Source organism: Apteryx mantelli, chromosome 9 (assembly GCF_036417845.1).
Source record: "Apteryx mantelli isolate bAptMan1 chromosome 9, bAptMan1.hap1, whole genome shotgun sequence".
Lineage (NCBI taxonomy): Eukaryota > Metazoa > Chordata > Aves > Apterygiformes > Apterygidae > Apteryx > Apteryx mantelli.
The window spans coordinates 14,177,637-14,201,793 of NC_089986.1; the positions used below are offsets into that span (position 1 = coordinate 14,177,637).

General features: G+C 48.3%; 1 protein-coding gene across 1 annotated transcript in view; it reads right to left on the minus strand.

The window, feature by feature from the left end:
* Positions 1–254: 254 nt before the first annotated feature.
* P3H2 (prolyl 3-hydroxylase 2) overlaps positions 255–24,157 on the minus strand; it is an 88,970-nt gene continuing 65,067 nt past the window's right edge. Inside the window, exons 2-15 of the mRNA XM_067301450.1 lie at positions 20,920–21,066; positions 19,482–19,671; positions 16,382–16,513; positions 14,969–15,111; positions 13,400–13,489; positions 12,791–12,831; positions 12,187–12,281; positions 7,769–7,896; positions 7,089–7,184; positions 6,846–6,996; positions 6,108–6,225; positions 5,331–5,406; positions 3,941–4,081; positions 255–2,691 (exon numbers count right to left, since the gene is read on the minus strand). Coding sequence (XP_067157551.1) covers positions 2,599–2,691; positions 3,941–4,081; positions 5,331–5,406; positions 6,108–6,225; positions 6,846–6,996; positions 7,089–7,184; positions 7,769–7,896; positions 12,187–12,281; positions 12,791–12,831; positions 13,400–13,489; positions 14,969–15,111; positions 16,382–16,513; positions 19,482–19,671; positions 20,920–21,066 — 1,641 coding nt within the window. The 3' untranslated portion in view covers positions 255–2,598. The remainder of the gene's footprint in view (positions 2,692–3,940; positions 4,082–5,330; positions 5,407–6,107; positions 6,226–6,845; positions 6,997–7,088; positions 7,185–7,768; positions 7,897–12,186; positions 12,282–12,790; positions 12,832–13,399; positions 13,490–14,968; positions 15,112–16,381; positions 16,514–19,481; positions 19,672–20,919; positions 21,067–24,157) is intronic.

Below are 24,157 nucleotides of genomic sequence, written 5' to 3' on the forward strand. Positions count from 1 at the left end.
TGGATGCCTAGCAAAGGAGATGGACAGACCAGCAAATGCACCCACCCACCTTTGCTTAATCAGGTCCACATCACTGTCTCTACCACCTCCTCCAGCACCCAGGGTTTGTGAGTGTGCTGTAGAGACTGGGACAGAAACCCCCCCAAAAGGACAGATACCATCAATGAGACAGACTGTGCACAGCTCCCTCCCCCTACCCCGCCCCAGTCTCCCCTTCTAATATTTGGATAAAGAAAGATAAAGACAAGCTCAGCTGTTGTCTTTAGTTTATTTCCCCTGAATTTAGACACAGCTCTGGCTAACCACCGCAGCAGCAAACAAATCACAACCCGGAAAGGGGGCACACAGGCGCAAAGACAGCCCCTTGTCCCTCCCTGCAGAGGAACCAGCTGCTGTAAAGCAGCTGGCTCCTTGCAGACTGGGACCCTGAAGAGCAGGGTCCACAGCACGCTGTTTGGAAGGGGCAGCAGCAGCTGGGATGAGCTGGGGCAGATGATTTCAAGCTGTGAAAGCCGACCTGTTTGTCAGGGGTATGTGAATGAACTGTGGTGAGCAGCACCAACTCATGCTGAAGGTGACGGCAGTGGTCAGGGAGTCTGGCCTTGGATGCAATGGCATGGTGCAGACGGGGCAAAACATAACCGGCACTTCAGCTCTTCATCTGCCCTCTCTTCCTCCCCCCCCCCCCCAACCTTTTCCTTTGGCTATTTTAAAAAGGGGATCTAAACATTTACAGGGGAGACATCTAAACAGGGAAGGATCACTGAAAGGCAAACTGTGTGGGCATTTGCTCTGGGAACCAGCAGTACAGTATGCTAGGAAGGGAGAGAAAACCTCAATGAAATGGGCCACAGAGGTGGCTCAGAAACTCTCTAAGCTTTTCCCCCCGCAGATTTGACTGTGAAGGATGTGCAGCAAATGATCCTTCCACAGTTCACTTGACAGTAATGGTGCCCCCTTCACAGTCTGGGCAATTGTTTTTCCAGATGTTTTGAGCACCCCTGTATCCTGCCATGGGCCAGCTTTTGAGGTGGTCTCTGCAAAAGGATCATTCCTGCAAATGGCCTTCTCAGCCAGGGACAGAGAGCAAGGAGGGTGCTACCAAGCCTGAGACTTGGACAAGCAGCATCAACAGAGAAAAAGCTAATTCTCTATTGCAGATTTTAAGTGCTGGAAATGCCAAAGCTGACACAGGGGAGCAGACAAGGGCTAAGTGAGCGCCAAGCCAATGCAGCAGGGAGCTGAGCTAAGCTGGTCAGGGAGCCTGAGGAAAACTCCAGCCAAGATCCCTACGGTGCTTTCTGGAGAGATAGCAGCCTTGTAGGAAATTCAGCAGTGAAGACTGCTACAACCTGGCTTTTAGGAACTGCTTTCTAGCAGCAGAGGCTAGTTGGGTTGAAATAAAGGCTGTCCCTATGACTGGGACACAGGGAAGTCTGAGACTTCAGTGCTTGTTCAGATTTTTGTAGGGGCTGCTCCATTCTCATGCAAAGGAGTTAGGTTGATGGTGGGAGAAGAATGATTAACTAGCTTAGCAGCAGTTACTTGCATAGTAAATCTCTGGTGATAAGCAGCACAACTTTCACTGCAATACCCGCAGACTAGGTCAGAAATATTCTACAACAACTGCTATTTCTGCACTGTCGAGATGGGAGGATGCAGCCAATACACCAAGAGTACAAAGCCGCACCATGATCATCCAACACTGTGGCACTGTAACGTCCTTGGGACCTTCAGATGCTTTTGAATATGGACCTGGAAACTATGACTTTTAACCTTGGGTTTTACCAGCAGCAGCACTGTGTTGGAAGCTTAAAGCATGAGGCATGAGGCAGTTTCTTTCCTGCATCCCAGGCCTTTAGCAAAAGAAAGGACTGAACATGAGTGATGGGCCCTATTTCACTGGACACAGTTGCAAACCAAGACCCTTCATGCCTGTGCACAGCCCATGCCTCTGCTCAGCAGGTGGTTTCTGGAAGCTCAGCTCTGAATTAATGCGCAAACCCCAGCTTTGCATGACTACAGAGAGATGTGCATTTTCTTAGGAGCTGGATTTTGCTTTGTATTCTCCTTAACAAGCATGCTCCAAATGGTAAAGGGCTTTGAGAGGGAAGACAGCATGAAAAGAGCAGCCATAACTGATGTGTATTCCAAGAGGAAAGGGGGGGCAGTTTCCCTCAGGGCAGCACCACCTGGGTTTTTGGCCAGCACTCAGCAGGGACAGGAAGAGGGGCTGTCAATGCTCCATCATCGCACTGGAGACAATTCTCCCAGCGGGGGCTGAGGAGAAGCAGCTACTTCTGCCTGAGGAAGAAAAAAGAGGGTCCTCCAAGAAGGTATGGTGGGTTTGAATGAGTCCTGAGAAGTGCTAGAGAAGAACAGGGAATCCAAGAGGAAAAGTCAGTCCCAGCAGGAGATGTTGGCACAGGAATTAGGGGTCCCAGCAAGAGCTGTGCTAAACACAGAAGAGGCGCTTCTGAAACTCCACAATCATATTAACCTGTTAATTTATACAGCAGCTCTGTACAAAAATAGAAGGGTTCTAATAAGATTAACAATATTAAATAAATATTTAATAGAAAAAGTCTTTGGCCTAGTTCATAGCTCATCCTTTGGGTTGATGTTCATTTCACTGGGTCCTAGGCGCTCCTGCTCCAACATTGCAATCACTTCATCTGCCTGGATTCGCTCCTGCAAGAAAGGAAGAAGAAGAAACCGTAACAGCAGAGCTCCAGGGCCTGCCCCCAGTTCTTTCAGGGCAGTTCAGTCCACTGGGAGCAGCCACAGCAAGACAATTCATCTAGGCAGTGTTGTCTAGAGGACAGGACACAGCCTGGAACTTGTCCTGGGGATTTGCTAGGCAAAATTAATCAAATCACCTTGCACCTCAAAACCTCAGTTTCCCTCCTCCCTCCAGGGCCATAACGGATAGGGACAGAGCTGACCTATCGTAGTATCCTTATCATATTACACTAACAGTCGCTGCCACTGGCAGGGTGCTGGAGCCTCCTCTTGTCCTCTTGGTAAATCTTCCCCTTCACTTGCCTTGTCAGCTAAGATTTCCAGCTTTCTGGGCAGGGCTGATCTCTTATCATATGCGCGAACAGCACAGAGCACAGTGGGATGTCAGCTACCACCAAAATGCAGACAGAAACAGTAATGTGCATGTCTGAAAACAAGCTTCTCCCAAAACATCGCAGCCCACCAGTTTGCCCAAGACACAGAATTCACAAGGTGGAAGCACAACGGTTTTGCTTTCTCCCTACACTTGGTTTTGCTGTGAACTTGCTTGGAGTAGGCCTTTTGCCTTTTATCCCCATAGAACAGGATTGCTATTGAAGGGGTACAGGGGCTGATATGGCAGACTTTTAAAACAGATTTCGGAGATTGACAGTTGAAAGGCAGCACAAACCAGATCTTCCAGGGAATCCAGGTGTCCAAATTCGTGGACTTATGGGAAGAAGGTGCCAAACTGCCTTTGAGGATCTGGCAGCAGCAGGACATTACTCTGGTCTTCTCAGCTGCAGATTGCTAATGAGGCCTTTCCCTGTTCATTAGGTTATTGGCCACTAGGTGTCACAAATGCCCAGCTTCAACCCTGAGCAGAACCATCCAGCATCGTGTCCAGCATCCAATCCTGGTGGGTGAAGGCAGGGCAACCTGCACCCAGGAGCATGACTAGCAGAGAAAACTGCTCTGTATCGGTGCCTCCAGCTCTTCTAGCAGTCCCTTGCTCCTCATTTCCCTGAGGCGCATTCCATGGGAATGCTGTTGGGGGAGTTTAATGGGGGGGGGGGGAGACATGGTGGGACTGGAAGCTAAGGATGGGTCCTTTCTGCAGTGGCTAAGAAGCATGAAGGGAGGAGACAGGGGCTTCTACTGGCACCTCTGGGACACTGGGTACCCCCAGCTCCCCTCATATTGCAAAGGAGGAACTCACCAGCTCTCTGTAAAGCGGGTCCAAGGTAAACCAGAGAGCCACAGCACACCTCTGACCTTTGGTAACTGCTTTCACCCCGTGGGGGTTCTCACCGCCTGACGAGAAGCTGATCATTCGCCCGCACTTGGGCTTGATAGAGGCCTGCAGGAAAACAGGCAACATGCTGACATTGTAATCACGGTGGCAAAGAGCAGTATGGCTATTTACACTGGTGACATCTGGGCTTCCAGTGGTCCAGGACCTTGGACCTCACTGGGTGTCCCTGCATCGCTCGGGACTTGGTGAGCTGCTCTGGAGGACATGCAGGACTCTGGACATGAGAGGACTGAGGCTCAGTGCTGCTGCACAGACACTGTGCAGGAAGGAGGTGGCAGTGTGGAGTCATTGCAAAACCCGCAGGTGACCACCTCTGGCAAAAATGGGCCATGGCATGACTGCAGGGAGGATCAGGCTAACCTTGGCACAGGCTGTGGAATTCCTCCTTCTTCTCTCTTCTGAGTCCACAAGGATCCTGCAGGACCTCACTGATCAAAGTGCCAATAAAACCAACCCTTAAGCACTGGTCTTAGGTAGACTCAATCTACCCTCCAGCATCTACAGGATGCCACAGCCCCAGTGTGGTGCCTAGACCCTCTGCTCAACTGCGGAGGGGAAGCCTGTCTTCCCACATGACCCCAGGCCAAGCACAGGGGCTAAGGCCTGAGCCATGTCCCTCTCAGGGACAGTCCGCAGTGGTGACATACTCTGAGAGGCCTAAGCCAGGTTAATCTTTTGCAATGTGTCTTATGGGAGAAAATGGCACAGCAGACACTATCTTCTGTCCCCGGGATGGACATAATCATCTCTGCAGACTGAGTTGCTGCAGTGAGGATGTTGAACATGGGCTGCCCTCACCTACTGCAGGGAGGAGGAAGAGTGACCTGACACCATGACACGAGGGGAGGATTTGGCTATCAGAGAAAGACGTCAGTGTGTATTACGGAGGCATTGGTATCACTTCATGTTTGGCCACAAGATGGGGTGGGAGCTCAGCGGTCCTTGAGGCAAGGAGGAATCTCAACCAGTGCCAGCCTCTACCTGGGTTGTTTTTCAGTCAACCCACTGCTAGAGCAGAGGCGGTACAAACGCCTTATCTGCAGCCCAGTTTACTGCAAGATGCAGCCTCTGGGCAAGGAACAAGGTCTGTGCACCTCTGCCAGCAGACAGAAGGTTTTGTATGGGATGTCTGCAAGAAATGAGACACAGGATGCCCAGGAAAGCCATGTTCCCCCAGCATAAAGCCCAACACTCTTACAAACAGGCTGCAGAAGACCGTCACAGAAATTGCTTTGGAAATTAACTCCCACCATTCACTTCACAGCAGCTCGGCCAGGAAAGGCCACTGACTTACGGTTACAGTTTTGGCATCCATCTCAGTGAAAATGAACTCGCCTCCTTCGAAATCTGCATTCATGTACAGAAGGGCACTGGGGGAAGAAGCAGGATCCCAGTGAGGTAAGTAAAAGCAAGTGCTTAGGGCTGACCTCCCAACTATGTGACAGATCTCAGGTAGCTCCATGGAGATGGTGACTGTGGTGGCTGCTGGAGGGAAGATAGGGAAGATTCCCATTGCGGGAACTGGTCGAGGCCCACAGTACTATATGTGTTCAGCTCCTTCATGGCCTATGATGCCAGAAGGCACTGGGGATAGAAATGATCCCTCTATGTGTTATCAACCTAAAGGGGACAAACCTCTTTCCTTCCTGTCTCATCAGCTAGGACAATCTTGCCCAAACTGTCTCTGTTTTGGAGTCAAAGATGAGAATCAGCAGATCTCTCCTTGAGCAGGGGACAAATCTCAGAATGAACACAGATTCCCACCGGCTCTCATCCTCTTGTTTCTCACTGAAAGCATCACACAAGAGACCTGGTCCTGTGGGCCACATCTGGGAACTCCTGGCCCTAAAATACAGTAGAGCCTTTGCAGTTACATTCTAGCTTGAAGCTTAGCTTTTATGCTTGCTTGCACCAAAAATTATCTGCTGGATTGCATTTTGGCTGTCACTGGGAGCTTTAGGGTTTATAGTCTGTGGAGTGCACGGTCTGCCTGGCACATGTGCCCTTCAGTTGCTTGGATAAGATAGCTGGCTCCCCTGGAGAGGCAGCCGTGATCAGCCCCCCTTCCTACCTGTAATCCCGGAAGGTGTAGGCAGGAGGCTCCTTCCAGCACTCATTGGCCTCGGGGTCCAAGAGGCAGTTGTCAGCGTGGATGGGATGGCTCAGGTCGTTCCTCTTCTCCTGCTGGCCTAGGCAGGACCATGTGGAGGAAGGGGGAAGGAAAAGGGATGGGATGAGATGGAAATGCCTGGCTCTGTGAGCTTCGTCATAGGAGCTGAGCCTGCCCTGCCCCCACTTCAGGTGGTGTTCACAGGCGAGAGGAAGAGAGGAAGTGCTGGGGAGAAAAGGCAAAATCTGAGCACTCGGATTTGCACAGCTTTGCTCATTCCTTGCAGCAAGATTTGAGGAAAGAGAGATGGAGAGCTGGGGGGATGGAAAGGGTGCAGTGAGAGGAGAAAACAGAGGAGGGAGGAGAAAAGAGGGAGAGTTGGAGACACAAAGAACAAGAGATATCCCACGAAATGAACTTCTCTAGACAGCAATGTCCCCACTCTTTTCTTCCGAGAGAACAGTAACTTTGCCTGGCCCTTAGCTACCAGTTTAACCATCAGACAAAACAGAACTTCTCCCACACTTGGATCCCTGCTCATCACACCATAACACCACTTGGTGGGGCAGAACTGGTGGTAGGGCCTCTCCAAAGCAGTGACGCTCACCACATCTATAAGCACAGCAAACCCTATAGCTGAAAACCTCCCATCCTCCCACCTCCCTGTCAAGATTCTAGCCCCTTTCTGGAGCCTCTCACCAGACAGGGCCGTGCGGCACACCAAGTGTGTGTAGGAGAAGTACAGCGTGGAGTTCAGCATGAAGTAGGACTCGACAATCCTGCGAGCCTTCTCGCTGATGTCGTAGAAGAGGCGGGCGCTCTTCAGCGGGACACGACCCTCGTAGCCATACTGGGCAGGGAAAAGAGGCCGAGAGAGAAAATTAGAGCTGTGTGCTGGCTGGAAAGGAGGGCAGTGGAAGAAGAGGAGGGATGAAGCTGTACCTTGAGGGCTTTGAGGACAGTGGCTCCTTCAAATCTCTCATTTGGGGTATGAGGTGAGGTTTTGCCCCTGTAACCATCTCCAGCCAACATGATCCCCTGCCAGGAAAGACACAAACACAGCTGAGACACGAACTGATTTATCAGGAGAGGGGTAGCTGCAGTGGAAGTACCTGGGATCCTCTTCCCAAAATACCCCAGGGCCACATTCACCAGGAGAGGTGGAAGGGGTGGGAAGGCGCTGCAGCTCTCCATGAACTGGAGATTCTGGGAAACAGCTGCCCACCTCCAAACTGGGGATGTTCAGGTATCCTCTAGCCCCTCCCCAGGCCAAGATGCTGATGGATGAGAAGGCTCCACCAGGCTTGTGGCTGAATACCCTTCAGGGTTATGTATAACACAGGGAAAAGAGCTATTTCTGTATGGGCTTTGTCCTTTCAGCTTTTTTTTTAGAATGGCCCAAGATGGGGCACCAGGTCCTGTTCAGGGGTTATGAGTGTGTTATGGGGATGAGTGTCTGACCACTCTCCATGGGCATTGGTTGCAAAGGTTCAGTGAGTGAGATGCAAGCCCAGAGGCCCCCGTGGACTGATCACAGCTCTAAACAGCCAAATGTGTGTGGGGCATCAGACACTCAACCCAAGTGACAGTCAGTTCCCCCACTCCAAGCCTTGACTACTCACACTGGCCACCCTGTGAAGCTCTTGGCACTGCTCCTCTGAGATGACGTTGTCCAGCAGCACTCGCTGGGTGCCGTTCAGCTGTTGGGAGTTGTAGACAAACTTCACATCGCTGTAGAGAAGAGGACCCCCTGATGGAAAGAGAGATAAAAAATAATCTTGCTGAACATGATATGGCCTCATTGGCATCTTGCACCATGGCTGAGAGCCAGCTGAAGTCACCCGGGTGCGCTTCTAGGGAAACAGCTTTACAGCAGTGAAACTGAGAGCAGAATTTGGCCTTGCATCAACAACAAAAGAAACAGAAGCAATGGAAGCACCCGGAGGTGAAATCAATTTGCTGCAAGAGCATCAGCACTTTCCAGTCTCTCATCAGCTGCCTTGCAAATGCAGGGACCACATTCTAAAAATGCCAAAACCCAATGGGATGCCATAATGGACACAGACACCGGTTAACCTGGCTCTCTTGCCCAGCAGCCAACGTAAATGAAAGCTCAAGTTTCCATTGCCTTTGGTCTGTGTGAATCTTGCTGGCTTGGCATGCAGCACCACTGTCTGGAGTTGTCATCAGTGGTTGGTTTTTTTTTGTCTTCTATTTGTATAGAAAATCTGATGCCATGGTGAGCTCACAGCAAGCATCGTTTGTGCTCGATCCCGCTGGTAACGGAGAAGAGCAGGCTGGGAGTGGGAGAGTTGCAGGACCCCAAGGACCATCCTTCCCTCATGGCAAAGGAGCTGCCCCAAGGTCTAACCTGTGCCACTGCAACCCCTTGCTCTCTGCTATCGGCCTCCGAGTTGTCTCCCTCTCCCTGCCGGAAGCCAGTGGCTTCCATTTTGGTGGTCCCTTCTATTTGCTATAGGACGACTGAGCCTTGCCATGTGCCGAGGGGAACAGGCAAGGGGAAGAGAAAGATTAGCTCTTTAGAACCAGTCTGGATTGATCCCTGTCAAATCTGCCTGATCAGAAAAACATGGCAAGGCCACTAAATCACCGCCTCCTGAAGCCTCTTCCCCTCATCTTCTCAAAGACAGCATATAAAAGAAATGGCAACAACAAAAACTTAAACCAGATGTTTCAACAGCAGGAAGGTGAAATGCATCTAAGTCATGGGAAAAATTATCTTTTGTCACAAATCTGCAATAAGACAGAGGAAGCGGAGGCACAGAGCTCCTCTCACCATGTGGCACAATGAAACTTTTCTGTTATACTGCTTTTATAATTACTACCTTTCTTGTCTATTGCAGCACATTTTGTATTTTTGGAAGGTCCCCTTGGCTGATGGAGGACACATAATCCTGAAGGAAGAGCCCCCCCCGCACTAGCCCACGAGTTTATTTCTGAAGAGTTATATTTCTTGGAAATGGAAAGCATGGGATGTCCCTCATGTCCGCTCTGTTGCTTGATAATAGCATGTATTATAAATGGAGTCGGATCAGAGACAGAACCCTGAAATCCAGTCTTCTGGCACACTCCAACTCACATTGCGGCTTTCCAGCTTGGGTGTTGCTCTTCCCCAGATGCAGGAGAGTAGGCATGTAAAGGACTAATCTGGAAGAGATCACTCAGTACTTCTCCAGTTTCTACTATTCCTCCCCAGGCATCAGCTACGGGCCAAAGCAGCATCTCAACTGCACCTTTGCGTGCACCCACTGTGGCCATTCTTAGGTTTGGAAGAATGGTTTGTCCCGCTTGTGTCTTTTGCTTTTCAGAGCCCCATTGCTGGCAGGATATAACCTTCGGCTGCCAGGATCAAGTTATCAAAAGGAAATTTGCAAACGTCCAGAGAGCTTACAAGTTTCTGCTAACTGTGTCATAGAGCAACCTAGGGAAGAAACTCGTTCCCTTTGGGTTTTCCTTCTATTTTCAGTCTGATGTACCAAAGTTCTGCTGTTTCATATACCACAGCATGTACTGTGCTGTTTAAGTCACAGCAGCCAGCGAACCTCATCGGGGTCAGCATACATGCAAAGAGAGGAGTGCTGCATTTGTGCGAATGAAATGATGAACAACGGATGGCTCAACACGCTTCACACTGTCTGTTTGTCTGCCTTGCAGCTACTCTGAGGACTGCGGCATCATTTTAGTTTCTCAATTGCTGGCCAGGCTCAGATACAAAAGACAAAGAAAGCACTGGAAATGGAAACTAGGTGTCCTGGCTCTCAAGTTCTGGTTCATTCAGTCTCTTCTTGTCACAGTATTAAAATGAGTTTGTCTTGGCCAATGTCCTGTCACTTAAATCTTGAATTTTTGACAACATGGTAGTATTTCCTAACACTGACTGCTCTGAATCCAGGTGAACCATGGGACCTAGCACTAGGACCAGACCTATTTTACTCTTCTGCAACCTCTGTTCTTTTCTGCTCTGTCATTAAGTCCAAATTTCACTGAATCAAAATGTATCTGATGCGTCGAAGCTGGACAATCTGTGGCCAATGTGTTCTGACTGCCCTTTTGATACAGCAGGGAAAGATGGGGAGGATTTAAAGCCAGTGCCATTTTCTTCCTGTCTGATGGCTTTTAAGAACCCAGAGCATATTCTGGGCTGTCTGGCACGTTATAACTGGGTGGTTTTTAACATTTCCCCAAACAGAAATTGCAGCGGGGGCGAGTTTATTTTGGAAGAGAAGCCCAGATCCAGGTCCGAGATCAAAGGAAGAAAGTAACCCAAAGGAGTAAGAGCCTGTGCAACCGATTAGTGCAGGAATGACCTGGGGACCTTGCAGGGGCTGCCCTGGGAGCTGTGGTGCAAACACTGGATCCTTGTATCACATCGTCAATATGTTCCTGGCTATGTTCCTCGGCTCCATTGGCCTCTAAACTCAACTGCAAAGGGATCAAGGAAATCCCAGTTCAAATCACACCACACACACACACACACACAAGCACATGGAGAGACTGTGCTAAGGACTCATTTGCCTCCAGTGGGTCTGAGACACGCTCCTGAAGAGGTGCTCTGGTGTCAAACGCAGCATGCACCCCAGGGCTGAGCACAGTGGGAGACAGCAGCAAACTCACTGGCATTTATTTGGCTAAATGTACCAGAAAGGCACATTGTGTTCTAGCTCCTAAGGCAAAACCAGCATGAGAAGAGAACTGTTTCCCTTGTGTATGTTTCTGTGAAAAACACCCAAAGGAATTAGGAGTTCTTCAGACTTTTGGGAGTGAAGGTACTCGGGGAAAAGAGGAAGGGAGGGGGGGAAGAGATAAGTACAGAAGAGGAGTACACAATGAAAATGGGTATTTCTTTTTTCTCTTTTGACCTTTTCTCTTCTTTCTGCAGTGAAAAGAGAAAAAAAAAAGACAATGAAGAGAAGCAGATGGATGGACAAATACCCAATTTTGTTTGTAGTTTCAGTTTTCTTTGCAAACCTGAAAAAAATTCTGCCTCAAAACCAAAATAAATACATAGACAGAAGGAAAAACAGAGAAAGACAAACTCCAAAATTATTTGGTTATAGAAGATAAACAGAGCAACAAATATAAAGCAACCAGCTCTTGGCTTAGCAAGCTGTTCAAGATCTTCCTATGATATTTTCCTATTTTACTTGTGTAGCTAGAGTAAGGGATAACAAGACTCTGAACAAGACACTGAACAGCTGGAGACAATTTGGGCCACGGAAAGCTGTGAAATTCCCCAAAAGGCGAGACTGTCCTTGATATTACAGGGACATTTCTTTGCCTGCTGGTGTGAAGCTGGCCCACTAGAGACACGAGAAACCTCCTCATTTGAGATCCTGCAGTTTTGCAGTAAGGAGTAGGCTTTGGAGTTTGGCAGCAACATAATTTTTCAAAATTGTTCTGGGGGAAATCTTGTCTATTAGTAGAAAATGTGATGGTATTTTCTGTGGCTGGAGAGAATGTGCTGAATCAGTCGAAATCTCTGCCGTCAGGCCTTAAAACCAAGCAGTTTGATGTAAACCAAGACATGAAATCAAAAGCCAGACTGCAGACAGAAATGCTTATTGAAATGGTGCAGTCCAGCATGTTTAGCAAAGCATCAGTACCAGAGTTCCCAAAGCCCAGTGCCTCCAGCATCAGTCCTTCTCCAGCCTGGACAAAAGGGAACATTTTAATCTTAAGAGCATCTGGGGGAAAGATTACTTTTGGTGCCACCTTCCCCTTGGTGATGAAGAACCAGCCTCCCAACTCTGTATTTCAGGGCTCAGTGCTGAGCAGCTCAGCAGGTTAGAAGAGCAGATCCAAGAGCACTATAGTGCTGGCAGGATCCACAGACCAACAAATGCTGCTGCAGGGTCAAATAGAGACTTCTCTGTTAAGCAAAACTGCAACGCCCCAGGTAGGTTTGGACCTCATTACTCAAGTGACGACTTTCTTATTATGGTGACTATGGTGGCAGTTTGTACTCTCTAGTAATAAAAGAAAACTTCTGGTTTTGGTAAAAAACTTTCATCAGACTTACCCTCCTTCAACTCTCGATCTGGTTTTGACACAGTTTTCTTTCCCAGGGACAGCCTGGGCCCATCCTCTGGTTCACTGCTAATACTTGATGGGACACTGAGGAGCAAGAGAAGAGGAACACCATGACTTCGGCAACTGGTCTCTAGTTCTAGGAACAATGCTGTTTTTGCACCCCCCTGGAAACCACTACACCAAAAAATGGACAAATTGGTACTTTGTATGAATGCCGCAACTACACAAGTAGAAGCTCTTCCCCGTCCTGTTATAAAATGTTTTCTTGGAAATGGAAACAATGGTTTCCACCAGCAAAGCACAAACACCAACAAAAACTGAACAGCAACACTTGCCTCCCTGACCAAATTCCCTCTAGTTCATCACTGGTTCTGAGGCACTAGGCTAAAATAAGGTGCTTGTGGGAATATTTGTAATGGAAAGGCAAAGGGCCCTAATTCTATAGTGATGGTGTGCTGGGGTAGACATGGTAGCACCTCCTGAGAGGACAGGCTGGTATCTCCATCACAGACACATCCCTTTTACAGCCCCCGTGGGTGCCTGCGAATCCCTGGGTACAGACAGCATGGTGGTGCCTTCAGGCAAGGACTCACCTGTGCTCATCCTGACGGGCTCCATACCGGTTCCAGTAGTTCTGCAGCAAGAGAGAGAGTTTGTGCTTTTTAAATTAATGATCAAATTCATCCCAGAAAGCTCCTGCAGGGTTTCCTTGCTCTGCCTCACACTGGGGGAAATCAGTCAATCTCTCTGGTCTGGATTCATTCCCTATGACTTTGGGCGCTTGCCTGGAGTGACCAAATGGAAAGATTACCCCAGACCTGAACTGGCGTCATACAGTGAGTACAGGGGGAACCCAGCATGATAGGGACACTCAGCTGGGCAGCTTGCCTGGCCTTCTCTGTCCCACCCCACCACCATAAAATGGGGGTGGCACTTGGAAGATGTCTCACTGGATTGATGGCTGAGAGACAGCCAGATGCCAAGGAGGGGATGGATGAAGCTGCGTCTGCCTCTCCTCCACCCTGGAACAGCTGCCTCGCTTGCCTTGCCAACACCATTTTCCTACAGGGAACAAACCGGGCCAAGACATAGCTCCTGAGTCACCAACACAGGGCTTGCTTTACAGCAAGGAGAGAGGGGGAAGCCATTGCTATAGCTGTAAACCCATAAACAGCCCTTGCAGTGACAGACACGGGCATTACCGGCTCTGTGTAGACGAATCCAAGGCCGGCTGCAGCCATCTGCAAGAGGTGAGATTCCAGCTTATGGCGCCTCAGCAGCATTTTAGCTTCCTGAAATGAGGAGGAGAAAGGGAGTTGCTATAAGTGTAGTTTTCACAAGAAACGGCAAACGTACCTCTGCTTAAACAGGGAATTGCTTTTCATGCATCACCTCAGACTCCTAGGAGATGAAGGATGCACCAGTTCCTAGATCATGCCTTAAATCAACCCTGGGGCACAAGGCTGCGCTGCTTGCTACATTACAGACCTCCTGTGTGGGCTGGGGAGGTGGTGAGCTCCTCAGTTATGAAGACCGAATGCCCAGAATACATGTGCATCATTACTGGAGAGAGTTGAGCACCCTGGAAAACCTCTAAATTTCTCAGCAAGATGCTGACTGGGGAAACCCCAGCTGCAGAGTTGGAGGCAGATTCGGGCTGTTGGGATACGGACCTTGGCTGAGCTGTGCCTCGGCTGTCTGTAACATGGAGCTAATAGCCCAGCCCTGTCTGGCAGGAACGGTGGGTGGGTTCAAACATTGCACTCTGTGAGGCACTCGGGTACTGTGGGACGGGGACCACAAAAGCAGAGCTAGCTGGAAATCTTCCAACAAAGATTTTTGTATGAAAAATGTGTAACGAAATACTAGGTTTTCTCCTAGAAAATTACTTTGCAAAACAAAATTAATTGCGTTCTTTTACAGAAGATGTCAAAACATTGGAAACAGATTGAAATGTTTTTGTCAACTTCATTTTTTTCCTAGATTCACTTTGTGAGGAGAAATGATGATTGTTCTTGTTTTTTACCATTTCAGCACATGGTTTTCCTGGAAATCAAGAAATTTCCTAGGGAACAGAAAATCCAAATCCTGATGACCTCCCCTTACAGAGCGAAACGAATGAGTCTGAGCAGGGCTGTGATGGGATGAGAGGAACTTCTCATGTTCTGCATCGTGAGAAAGGCAGCCACAGAACCACGGATGAAAATTACCCTGAATGAAGAGGAAGTCTGTCCCACTGGGTGATTGAATAAATACTATTTGATTGTTTGACCCCAGCCTAACCTTGCTATGGCAATGCTGCTCCCTGCAGAACAGGCTGAACACTTAACTCTAAGCTATCTGTCAGTGACTCAAGCAGTAATGCTGACATCCAAAACTTCTCTTGGGAAAATACTTTCCAGCCTTCTCTGAATGGAGGTTCCCCTTGTGCTCAGTGTTTCATTACGTTCCTCCTTCACATGCCTCCTCCAGAGCACTGAGAGAAAGGAAGGGTTTACGTTGTTCAGGTGCTCAGTCATCACCCACACTGCCCTTGCTTGGGCTTTGTTTAGCTAAAGTCCCAATTTAAAGAAGACCCTGCTCTCCAGTTTCTCGCTCACACCAGCCCCTCTGGATCTGCACTATTACAGTCTGCATTGCCAGCTAGTCCATCATCTTCACATCTGTTTTCAAAGTGGTCCCAAGATGGGAAAATTGCCAAGCTGCATTTATTTCCAGATGATGCTTCTGCACTGTGCTACCAAATGTTCTTACGTGACATTTGTTCTCACCTTTCTGGGCTTGATGGTGTCTGGATCCAGAGTACCTTCCAAAAGGCCCTCGTAATAACTTGCGTTCTCTAAGACATCTTCATCATCTGGGTGGAAGAGGAGGTAGGACTTGGCACATTCCAGAGCTTTTACATAGTCACCGACTGGAAGGGAACACAGCAGTTGTTAGGGGGCAGAGGAGTGCCCAGCACCGTCACCCCTTTGGCTGTGCCAGGAGGGTCACAGAGCACAGAGAGCAAGGAGGCAAGAAGGGAGGAGGAAGGAACCTGTGCAGTCATGCACAGGTCAGGGACTGAACCTGGGAGATGGCACCAGGCCCTAGACCCTGCAGACTTTTGGGGTGCAGAGCACAGCGAATGGGGAGCAGGTCTCGCGGTCCTCCCTGGGCTGTAGGGAGGAACCAGATCTGAAGTAAGCAGTGCCGGACTGGCATGTGGGTCACTGGGAGAGAGGCGTCCAGGGAGGAAGGCCAGGCTCTCACCACATCCTTAACCCGGCAGGTGCTGGAAGGCCCTGCTCTTCACAGAGGTAGGATATTGATGCTCTTTGGCAGCAAACTGCCTCTCTCATGTGCAGGATCTCTCAGGGCTCTCTGAGTTTTACCACCACATTAAACCTCTAATTTGGCAAAGGAGTAAAAAAGCTTGCACATCAGGCACGAAACCTTGCTGACTCCTCTGGCTTTATTCTCAGTGAGCTGATGAATGAAGAAGCTTTTGGTTTGAACAGCCACTTTGACTCTGACAAATTCTGCCCTTTTTGCTAATTTTCTCCTTTTCAGGGAACAATTCTTACCCTCAGCCTGTCTAAGATATTCGAATTCTGCCTACACTTTTTTTATTTATAGCAGAACATTAAAAACCATACAGTACCAGACAACTAGCAGTATTTTATAGCATTACCAACTCCCGCAACTTTATTGTGAATCTTAAAATATTTAGTAATTAGCCAAAAGCTCCAGCTTCTAGAGTCTTGGGATAAACTTGGGATAACTTGTATAACTGTTATATTCAACTTACACTATGTAAGAATGTGAACAGCCAAAATTTTAACATCAAAAGGCAAATGAAAGGACGCCAACATGCATGATTTATTTAAAGAAGAATCATATGATTTTTAAGCTAAAGTTTGAACTTGTAGAGCTTGACTGCTGATTCTTGAATATTTGATTCCAGCAATATAATACAAAAGCATTTTTATAAAAGTACTTAACCATGCATTTCACTCAACCTAAAAAGGAAAGTACTTTTGAACAGACAACTTTCAGTGCCCTTTGCTCCCTCTTTCAGATAGTGCCACTGCACCATGGCAGCACACACACCTCATGAGGAAATATTCTGATTCCCAAATAAAACAATTCCTCCTTGCACAAAATTCAGCAAGAGCTGTAAAGAGCAGAAAGACAGACTTTACCTCTGTAATAGGCAAACTGCAAGTAGTCATAATGGAGAGGAAGGAAATTTTCAATGGGCGAGATACGTCCTGAACGCGTGGCGAGTTCTCGGACGCAGTCGTGTTTGCACATCAGGACTTGCATGTAGTGATCTGCAAGGAAAAGAGGGATAAGACAGTCTGAAGTTGGAAGGATGGTGACAGTGATGAGACTAGGACAGAGGGAGACTAAGTTTCCCGGACTGAAGGACATGCGACTCAAAGGGTGGTGGCACCGAAGTGGGGGAGAAGAAAATTCCAGTGTTGAACTGTCTTTCTGTGTGTGTGGGTACGACTGGGAGACTCATCACTCTGCTGCTCTGGCTTGGCAGGCGACTGACAGCACCTATAGAAATAGCTCAGACTCTTTCTAAAAGCCAATGGAGAGGTGCAGTTGCATTTTTGGCCCCTTTCAGAAATGCCTTTCTCCTTCTGTCAACTGTAGAGGAAGTTTGAGCATTTTTTTTGTATTCCAGGAGCTGCTACTTCTGTGCTGAAACCATCCACACACTGTTGCTCTTCCCAGATGCACTGGTGGGACTTTGCTGTTAAGTCCACGAGCCACACCAAAGGTGAGGGAACCCACACAGCAGCAGAGGTGCGAAGACAGGATGGCTGCCACATGAAAACTAATCCCACACCATCTCCCTTCAGCTCATCTTTAACCTCCTCCTTCCTGCAGCAACAAAGCTCGCAAGGGCAGAGTGTTGCAAGAGGGGCTGGGGGGTTAGTGCAGTTATTCAAGCACGGCTGAGCAGAGCGTGTGCACTGCTAGTTTGAAAGGTCTAAGGTGCAAAAGTTGGCAGCAAAATCCCTATGCTTGGTGCTTCTTAATGATGACAAATCTCCCGGGACAATGAAAGCACGTAGCAAACATTTGCCATCAGCAGGTTTTCTAATTGGAGGGAGTATGCAATATAGGCGTTGTATCAGCTGTGCGTTTTCTAAGCCAAAACTGACATCTGATTCCAGTTTGGAGCCTTTGCTGCAATGTACTTACAAATCTACTTTGCTTGCTCTCTCTCTGTACACCATTGAAGACTTCAGGAAACAAACACAGGCTTGAAAAAAACGTGCTCAGCTACCAAAGCATTTCTCAGAACTGCCAAAAAACCAGCCTGAGGAATTTGCACTGAGATCAAGTGGAAACTCAAAACAGTCCCCATTTTCTCTGAGCAGGTAGTCTGAGTGGACATCTGATTTACCGTACACATCCAGGATATGACACTATGGAAAGTGTGAAGGAAAGGGACATAAATAATTTTGCTTTAACTTAAACCAATCTAAGCATTCTAGACATGAAATGATCCATCATGGACAAGCACTGCTTTGTCTTGGTACTGTCAGGTCCTACAGAATATATATATGGGAATCAGTCACTGAAATGAACCTTTTCTGGGGTGGAGAGATGAGAGCATTTCAACCTTACGTAGTAGCACACCAAACTAGCTTGAGACTGAAAAGAGAACAAAGTTTTGGAGAAACTTAAACTCTATTTTCTCAGTGTGTTAAGAGTTTCCACTCCCTGCTGAAATATCTGGGCCAAGAGCCGTGGACCCGGGAGGAAACTCTGGTTTAAGTTATTCTGTAATGAACCACTCTCAGTTCCCTGTAGGAAAACAGTGATGCTGTGTGTCTTATCTCCCTCCTTCTGCCCTCACTTCCCTGTTTCCTTGGGTGCCTCAATGGACCTGGGGGTTGGAGTTGTTAGTCCCAAGCGTACGTGGCCAAGCCAAGTCACAGCCCTTGCAATGACAACTGGGCTCGCTCTTGTTCCCGTGTGATGTGCCAGGGAGGAAACCTCTGCACCATGACCACGTCTGTGCTCCACATTGTCCACGACAGAAGCATGGGGCTGCACTTGACTTGCACAGCACAGAAACAATTTACAGAGAGGCAGGAGATCAAAACCTGTTTGATGAGCAGCAGCTTTCAGCAAGAAGGAAGGTGGGTTTACTTCACCACTGAGGACTCTTCTCTTGGAGGGCTTGATATGGCCCTTGGTTTCCTGGTCATGGTTTTAAAACCATGCATGAGTCCCTGACAGTTACACTGGTGACAAAACCTGTCTGCAGGTCAGCCCTTGGAACACTTGTCATATTTTTTGGCATGGGTAAATATTAGAAACAAATTTTGCTCGTTTTGTTCCAAAGTGATTAAACCCCTTAAAGGCACCTTCCCTTTCTGTGTATTGGTGGTTTCCCATCTTGTTAGGTTCAGTTAGACCTCTTGTCTCTCTGCAAACACAATTATGCAAAAATGAAGAACAATCTGCATTTGAGTGAAGCATTTTCCACAGGACAAGCAAAACTCAAAGAGCTTGATGGAACTCCAAGACCAACGGCAGATAAATAAGATTTCTGTTGCCAAATAAAACTTAATTTATTGCTATTCTTTCCCTCACCACTAAATAAATGTAATCTTATTTCTACTGAGAATGAATTGTTTTAATCCCCCCGGCTCAAAGCCACACAGCCACACATGAAAATCTGAAGATTACACAGCAATGTTCAACTCTCTCCAGGGACTTCAGTCAAGGTTGTAATTAGGTGGCTCTCCACAAATGAGAAATCCATCCTTTTGGATGGGGAGGATGCCTACGTTCTGAGTCTTTCTGGCAACTTTCCTGGCCACCTGGAGCACGGCCAAGAGAACTCTTCTGCTCTCTTCATATGTACAGAAAATTAGAGAGACTATAGATAGGGCCTGGTGATGCCTAGGTTCCACCAAGGTATATGCAACTGTGCACAGGGGTAAACAGGTAAACACAGAGAGACTATGCAATTCATGTTGAAGAACCTACAGTTCCATCTCTTACTGAAAGCTGCAAATGCTCCACACAACTGGAAGTCCAATTCCTCCAGTCCAGTTTCTGTTTAGGACCAAAACTAGATGTTCTAGTTCCCTGTTCTCTGTTCAGTGTATTTACATTTTCCAGCCTTACAAGTGCTTGCTGCAGGGGTACTAACAGCCGTGACGGAAGGAAAGACACTTGACCACATCCAGCCAAAGGCCCAAACTCAGTTATTAAAAGTATTGCAGGGCCAAAGGTGAGAACTCCTAAGATGCAAAAAGATCTCACCTGCAATAGCTTCGTAGAGGCCAGCCTTATATTCCAGGTATTCATGCTCCTCAAATCTCTGAGGCCCTTCACACATGATCTGGCACTCTTCATCCTCAGAGTAGTACTCTTTTAATGCGCGCTCCAAGAACTCAATAGCCAGCTCATACTCCTCCTTATCGTAGTGCCTTACCCCAGCACTGTAGTCCTCCTGTAAAGTAGGCAGGCAGAAGGCAAGACTCTAAGTGGGCTGCATTGCTCAGACCATAGTATCCTGCCTCTGCCAACAGCAGGTGCTTTTTGAAATAAAGTACAAGTGGGCAAGGACAGGTACTAACACGCATAAATGGCTGCACCAAATGACATTTAAGCATCAACGGACTTGTGGAGCAGTGGAACCTCATAAACCTGCCTAAATGCTCCTTTGAACTCCTCTGTACTTAGAGAATTCTCGATGCCACTGCTGGATTATGCATTGTGTGAAAAGAAAAAGACCAACCCACCCACCCCCCCAAAACACTACTCCATTTTAACCCTCCTGCCCAAATACTACATGGAATGACCCTAATTTTGAATGGCTCCTGAGCATACCAATGACACAGGATGAGTGAGAGAGGCTATCAGCTGACATGTAAAGCAAGGAAAAAGCCTGCACCTGGCCCAGGCAGATCTGATTCAGAATGCCCCCACATGAATGCCTCCATCACACCAAATGGTCCCTCTTGCTTCCTTATACCTTGTGAAATTTGAAGTAGGGATAGTCCTATCACCCACATAGCAAAACAGGCAGAAAAGCCAGTTCAATCAGCTTGTGCAACAAGAACTACTGGGGGAAGAATCTTTCCACTGGCTTTGGTGGGTTTGAAGCCTGGCTTGTAACCTGGTGTCATGCCACTGCCTCTCCCTGCCCATGGAAAGAGAAACGTCTGTGTCTTGAAAACTCAAGAGAACAAGACCTTTGCTTCCAGGACCCCATTAGCCTTGTGCTGGCCCTTCAGTCTGGGCAGGTGGAAAAAGTTGTCACTCTCCTATTTTCACCCTTGCACCCTCAACAGCACAGTCACTCATGTGCATATACCTTGCCCCGGCGGGAGGATCCAGCTCAAAGGAAATATGCATGAGCCAAGATCTGTCAATGAGTGCACTTGAAGGTAATTAAGCATCCATCAAAGCTGACCACTGGTGGATGTTCACAGCCACGGATGAACCAGGAGCACCCCGAACATAGGGAACGAGCTAGGGACATAGTCATCAAACATACAGCAGAGTGCCTTGAAAAAGCAGAAGCTGACTTAGCTCAAAGGAAAGGTCTAAAAGGGAGAGTTTGCTTTGTGGTATTGTAATATGGACCTTGGCAAGAGCCTCCCCATTCACAAGAGATGCTCTCTTGGCCTCCTAAATCTCTTTTCTCCAGACTGCCTGACACTTAACCCCAGGCACCTCTTTAGCCCAGACTCACCATGTGTGGTTTGGCCTCTCGATCAATCAGGTTGACTTTCCCTGCCGTGGTTTTGTAATTCTCAATGTCCTGCTGTATTTCCATGTGCTCAGGGTTTGCCATGAAGAAAGTGTGAGCTGCATCTGCTGCCTCCTCCAGTTTGTTCAGCTGTAACAAAACAAGAAGGAAGAGCTGAGCTGGTGATGAAGGGCAGTGAAAACAGCCATTTATTCTGCACCTTCTACTTCTGCAGAACGGAAAAAGCCCTGATACATTACATCCTGTTTTATCCTAGACAGCTATCTGCTCACCAACCGTTTCAGGCCCCTGGATTTTCTCTTTGCCCTGTCAGCTTCAATCACATGAAGCAAAAGCACACAGTCCTAAGGCAAAACCATAGCAAAATATTCCTCAAGCATCTGCCTAGCATGGTGTTCCCAGCACATCTGGACCCTGCACTCCAGCTGTTAGACTCAGCAAGGGGAGCCTGCCATTTCATCCATTCTGCAAGTCCAGAAGGGAGTGAGAAGACAACAGTGGCAAAAGGAGAATGGGCTGAGCAGTGATGGGATAATCAAGGAAAACCTGAATGCAGAGGCTGAGGAAAATGGCTGAACTGACAGGAAAAGCCCAGTGCAAGGGTAGCTGGGAGGGCTGGAGTTTCCTAGTGCCAGACAAGTCACTTCATCTCTCTGTGATTTGGTCTATTGGTGACAGGCCAGCCTCTTTTGCAGCTGCACATCCTCTGAACTTGGCTAATTCAACGCCCCACACAATCCCTGGTGGAGAGGTGATCTCATGAGATATCAGAGACAGAGAGAGGAGGGGAAAGAAGTTGCTGAGACTGTTCTCTCTACTAGCCTTAGAGGCTATGCTATGTCCAGGCTAAGTATCTCTACTTTGTTTGTATAGGGGATTTGGGACCATTTACTAAGCTCAGCTGTATACAGTTGCAAAAGGCCAGACTCTGCTGGTAGGGGCAGAGGTATAAAATGGAGTTTATCTTGATATATCAAGTTAGTTTGCATTTATAGGTTTGTAACTGAGACCAGGCATTAGTTTCACCCTGGAAAAAGCCTCTTAAACCATCAGAAATGCTAGTCCTAAACACATCCACTGCAGCGACTGGGAGTGCAGGAAATAGGAGAGATGTTCAGGTGAAACATCTGCATGATGGAGCAGGGTCAGAGGCCATTTCCATGGCTAATGCAGTTGCTCCTGGAAGAAAGCCACCACCACCGAGTAACAGCAATGTGCAGAGCCAGGCCCCAGGGATATGCCTGCAGGCTGAGCAGGCTCTCATGCTTGTTAGCCAGGATGAGGCTAATGCTATAGCTATAACCACACGGGCCTTGGGAATGCCAAGTGTCCAAGTGTTCCCCTTGTTAGCAAAACCTGCACTGAGCTCCAGGCTACAGTGGCTAGCCTCTGCCAGAGGCACCGGAGCCAGCTAGCTCAGGGGCATCTGCGCCACACTGCAGTCACTGCGAGGCAGTTCACCTGCAGAAATCCCACTTGAGACCTCCACACTAGGCTCCCAGGTACCCACTGGATAATCCCACCAGCAAAATGAAAGTGAGCTGCAAAGAGACCTGCAGAGAGGGATGAGCTCAATGCCCTGTTATCCTAGGCCTGGAGCAGGGAGGAGACACACTCTGGATGAGGCCATGGCTGCCCAGCCTTCTTCCAGCCCTGCAAAGTCCATGTCAGGCTTGTGGTTTTAGCCACAAGCCACAGCACAGCAAAATCTTTACCACAGTTGATCCCAGCCCATCAGCGTCATGCTGGGGGAACACCGCAGGGCAGAAGGATAGTCTCTGCCTCCAACCCCCAGAGGGGGAACACAGCAGGTGAATACACCCAACAGAGGACGTCCAGGGGTCTGCAGGCCAGTGCCTCACTCCTGAGGCATCCGTAAGGAAAGCTTTCTGGTGCACAGTGCCCTGGCTGCTCCCGAATGTCCCTTCCTTTCCTTTCCTCTGCTCAGCTTGAGGAAGGAGGCTCTGATCACATGCAGATGGTAGAGCACAGACATGAGGGCAGCTCTGCCACTTGGCCAAGCCTTCCAGCCACAGGAGCTCCATGGCCCTCAGGAGATCCTGCTCATCCCTGGGAGATGTCCGCAGCATCTCTGGAGCCCTGCCAGCCCAAAGAACGGAGCTGCACATGGGACGGCTGAGGCGGGAGTGCTAGCAGGCTCTGAATGTGAGCCACGTGCCGCTCGGCCGGCAGAGCGGCATGTCGGTGAACCACGCTGCCCTGTTCACTTTGGGCCTGCCTGCCGGAGCAGGGAGCCCCGCCATCTCTCCGCTGCAGGCCATGGTGTAGGCTGAGAGGAGCAGCACACAAGGGTCCTTCAAACTGCCCACCCAGAACAAGTGTTATGGTAAAAACCTCCCAGTAGCTGTGTTTTTATTTAGGCTGTTGGCTGTGCTGCATATTAAGGCCCAGTTGCAAGTACTGTGTTAAGACTTGGATGCACTTAATGAGCATTGATTTCCATGGCCTGATACAGTATTGCCTTTCAGCCAAGCTGTGAGAAACAAAAGCTCTTTCAGTGAGTTCACATGAACTGTCTTTCACTGCAGTTTCAGTGGAAAAGAATCAAGCTAAGAGACAATACCTTGCATTTCTTGGGGGCTAAGAGTGTGCATACCGACACTGATTACCAGTCAAGCATATATCACTGGTTTCGTCTCTGAAATGTGATTGATCTTCAGATACATTTGGTTGACCTGTTAATTGTCTGAGCACCCAACTTGTCAGCAGGTTGCCTGGTTAGTATAATCCTCCTCAGAAGGGTTTGCAACCATCTTAAAAACTAAAAATTGTATCTAATAACATATAAACCCCTGCTGAGCCAACTCAGACTGGGATCTGTGTAAAATCATGGTGGCTTCTCTTTGAGGGATGCTCCTGCATATATTCTCATGGAAATTTCATGTGCAAGGCTTGCAGAAGCTTGGCTGTGAAATGCTAAGGGCAAACCTCACTCAGTATAAAAGAAAATAGGCAGCTTGGCAAACAGCAGCCTGCCTTCTTACAGAGTGGATGGCTTTCTCTGACATCTGATATAGCACAGGCCCTGATAAAGCCTTTTTTGTGGTTGAGGCATTGGTTGGTTGCAGGATAACGCTCCTCAGGTAGCATCTCCATGCTCTAATAACAGTTCAGGCTACACTGTGGCCATCTCCTCTCTCTTCTTGGCAAACTATTTGCACAACACTTGTAGAAATTGAGTTCCTTAGAGAACCCCCCC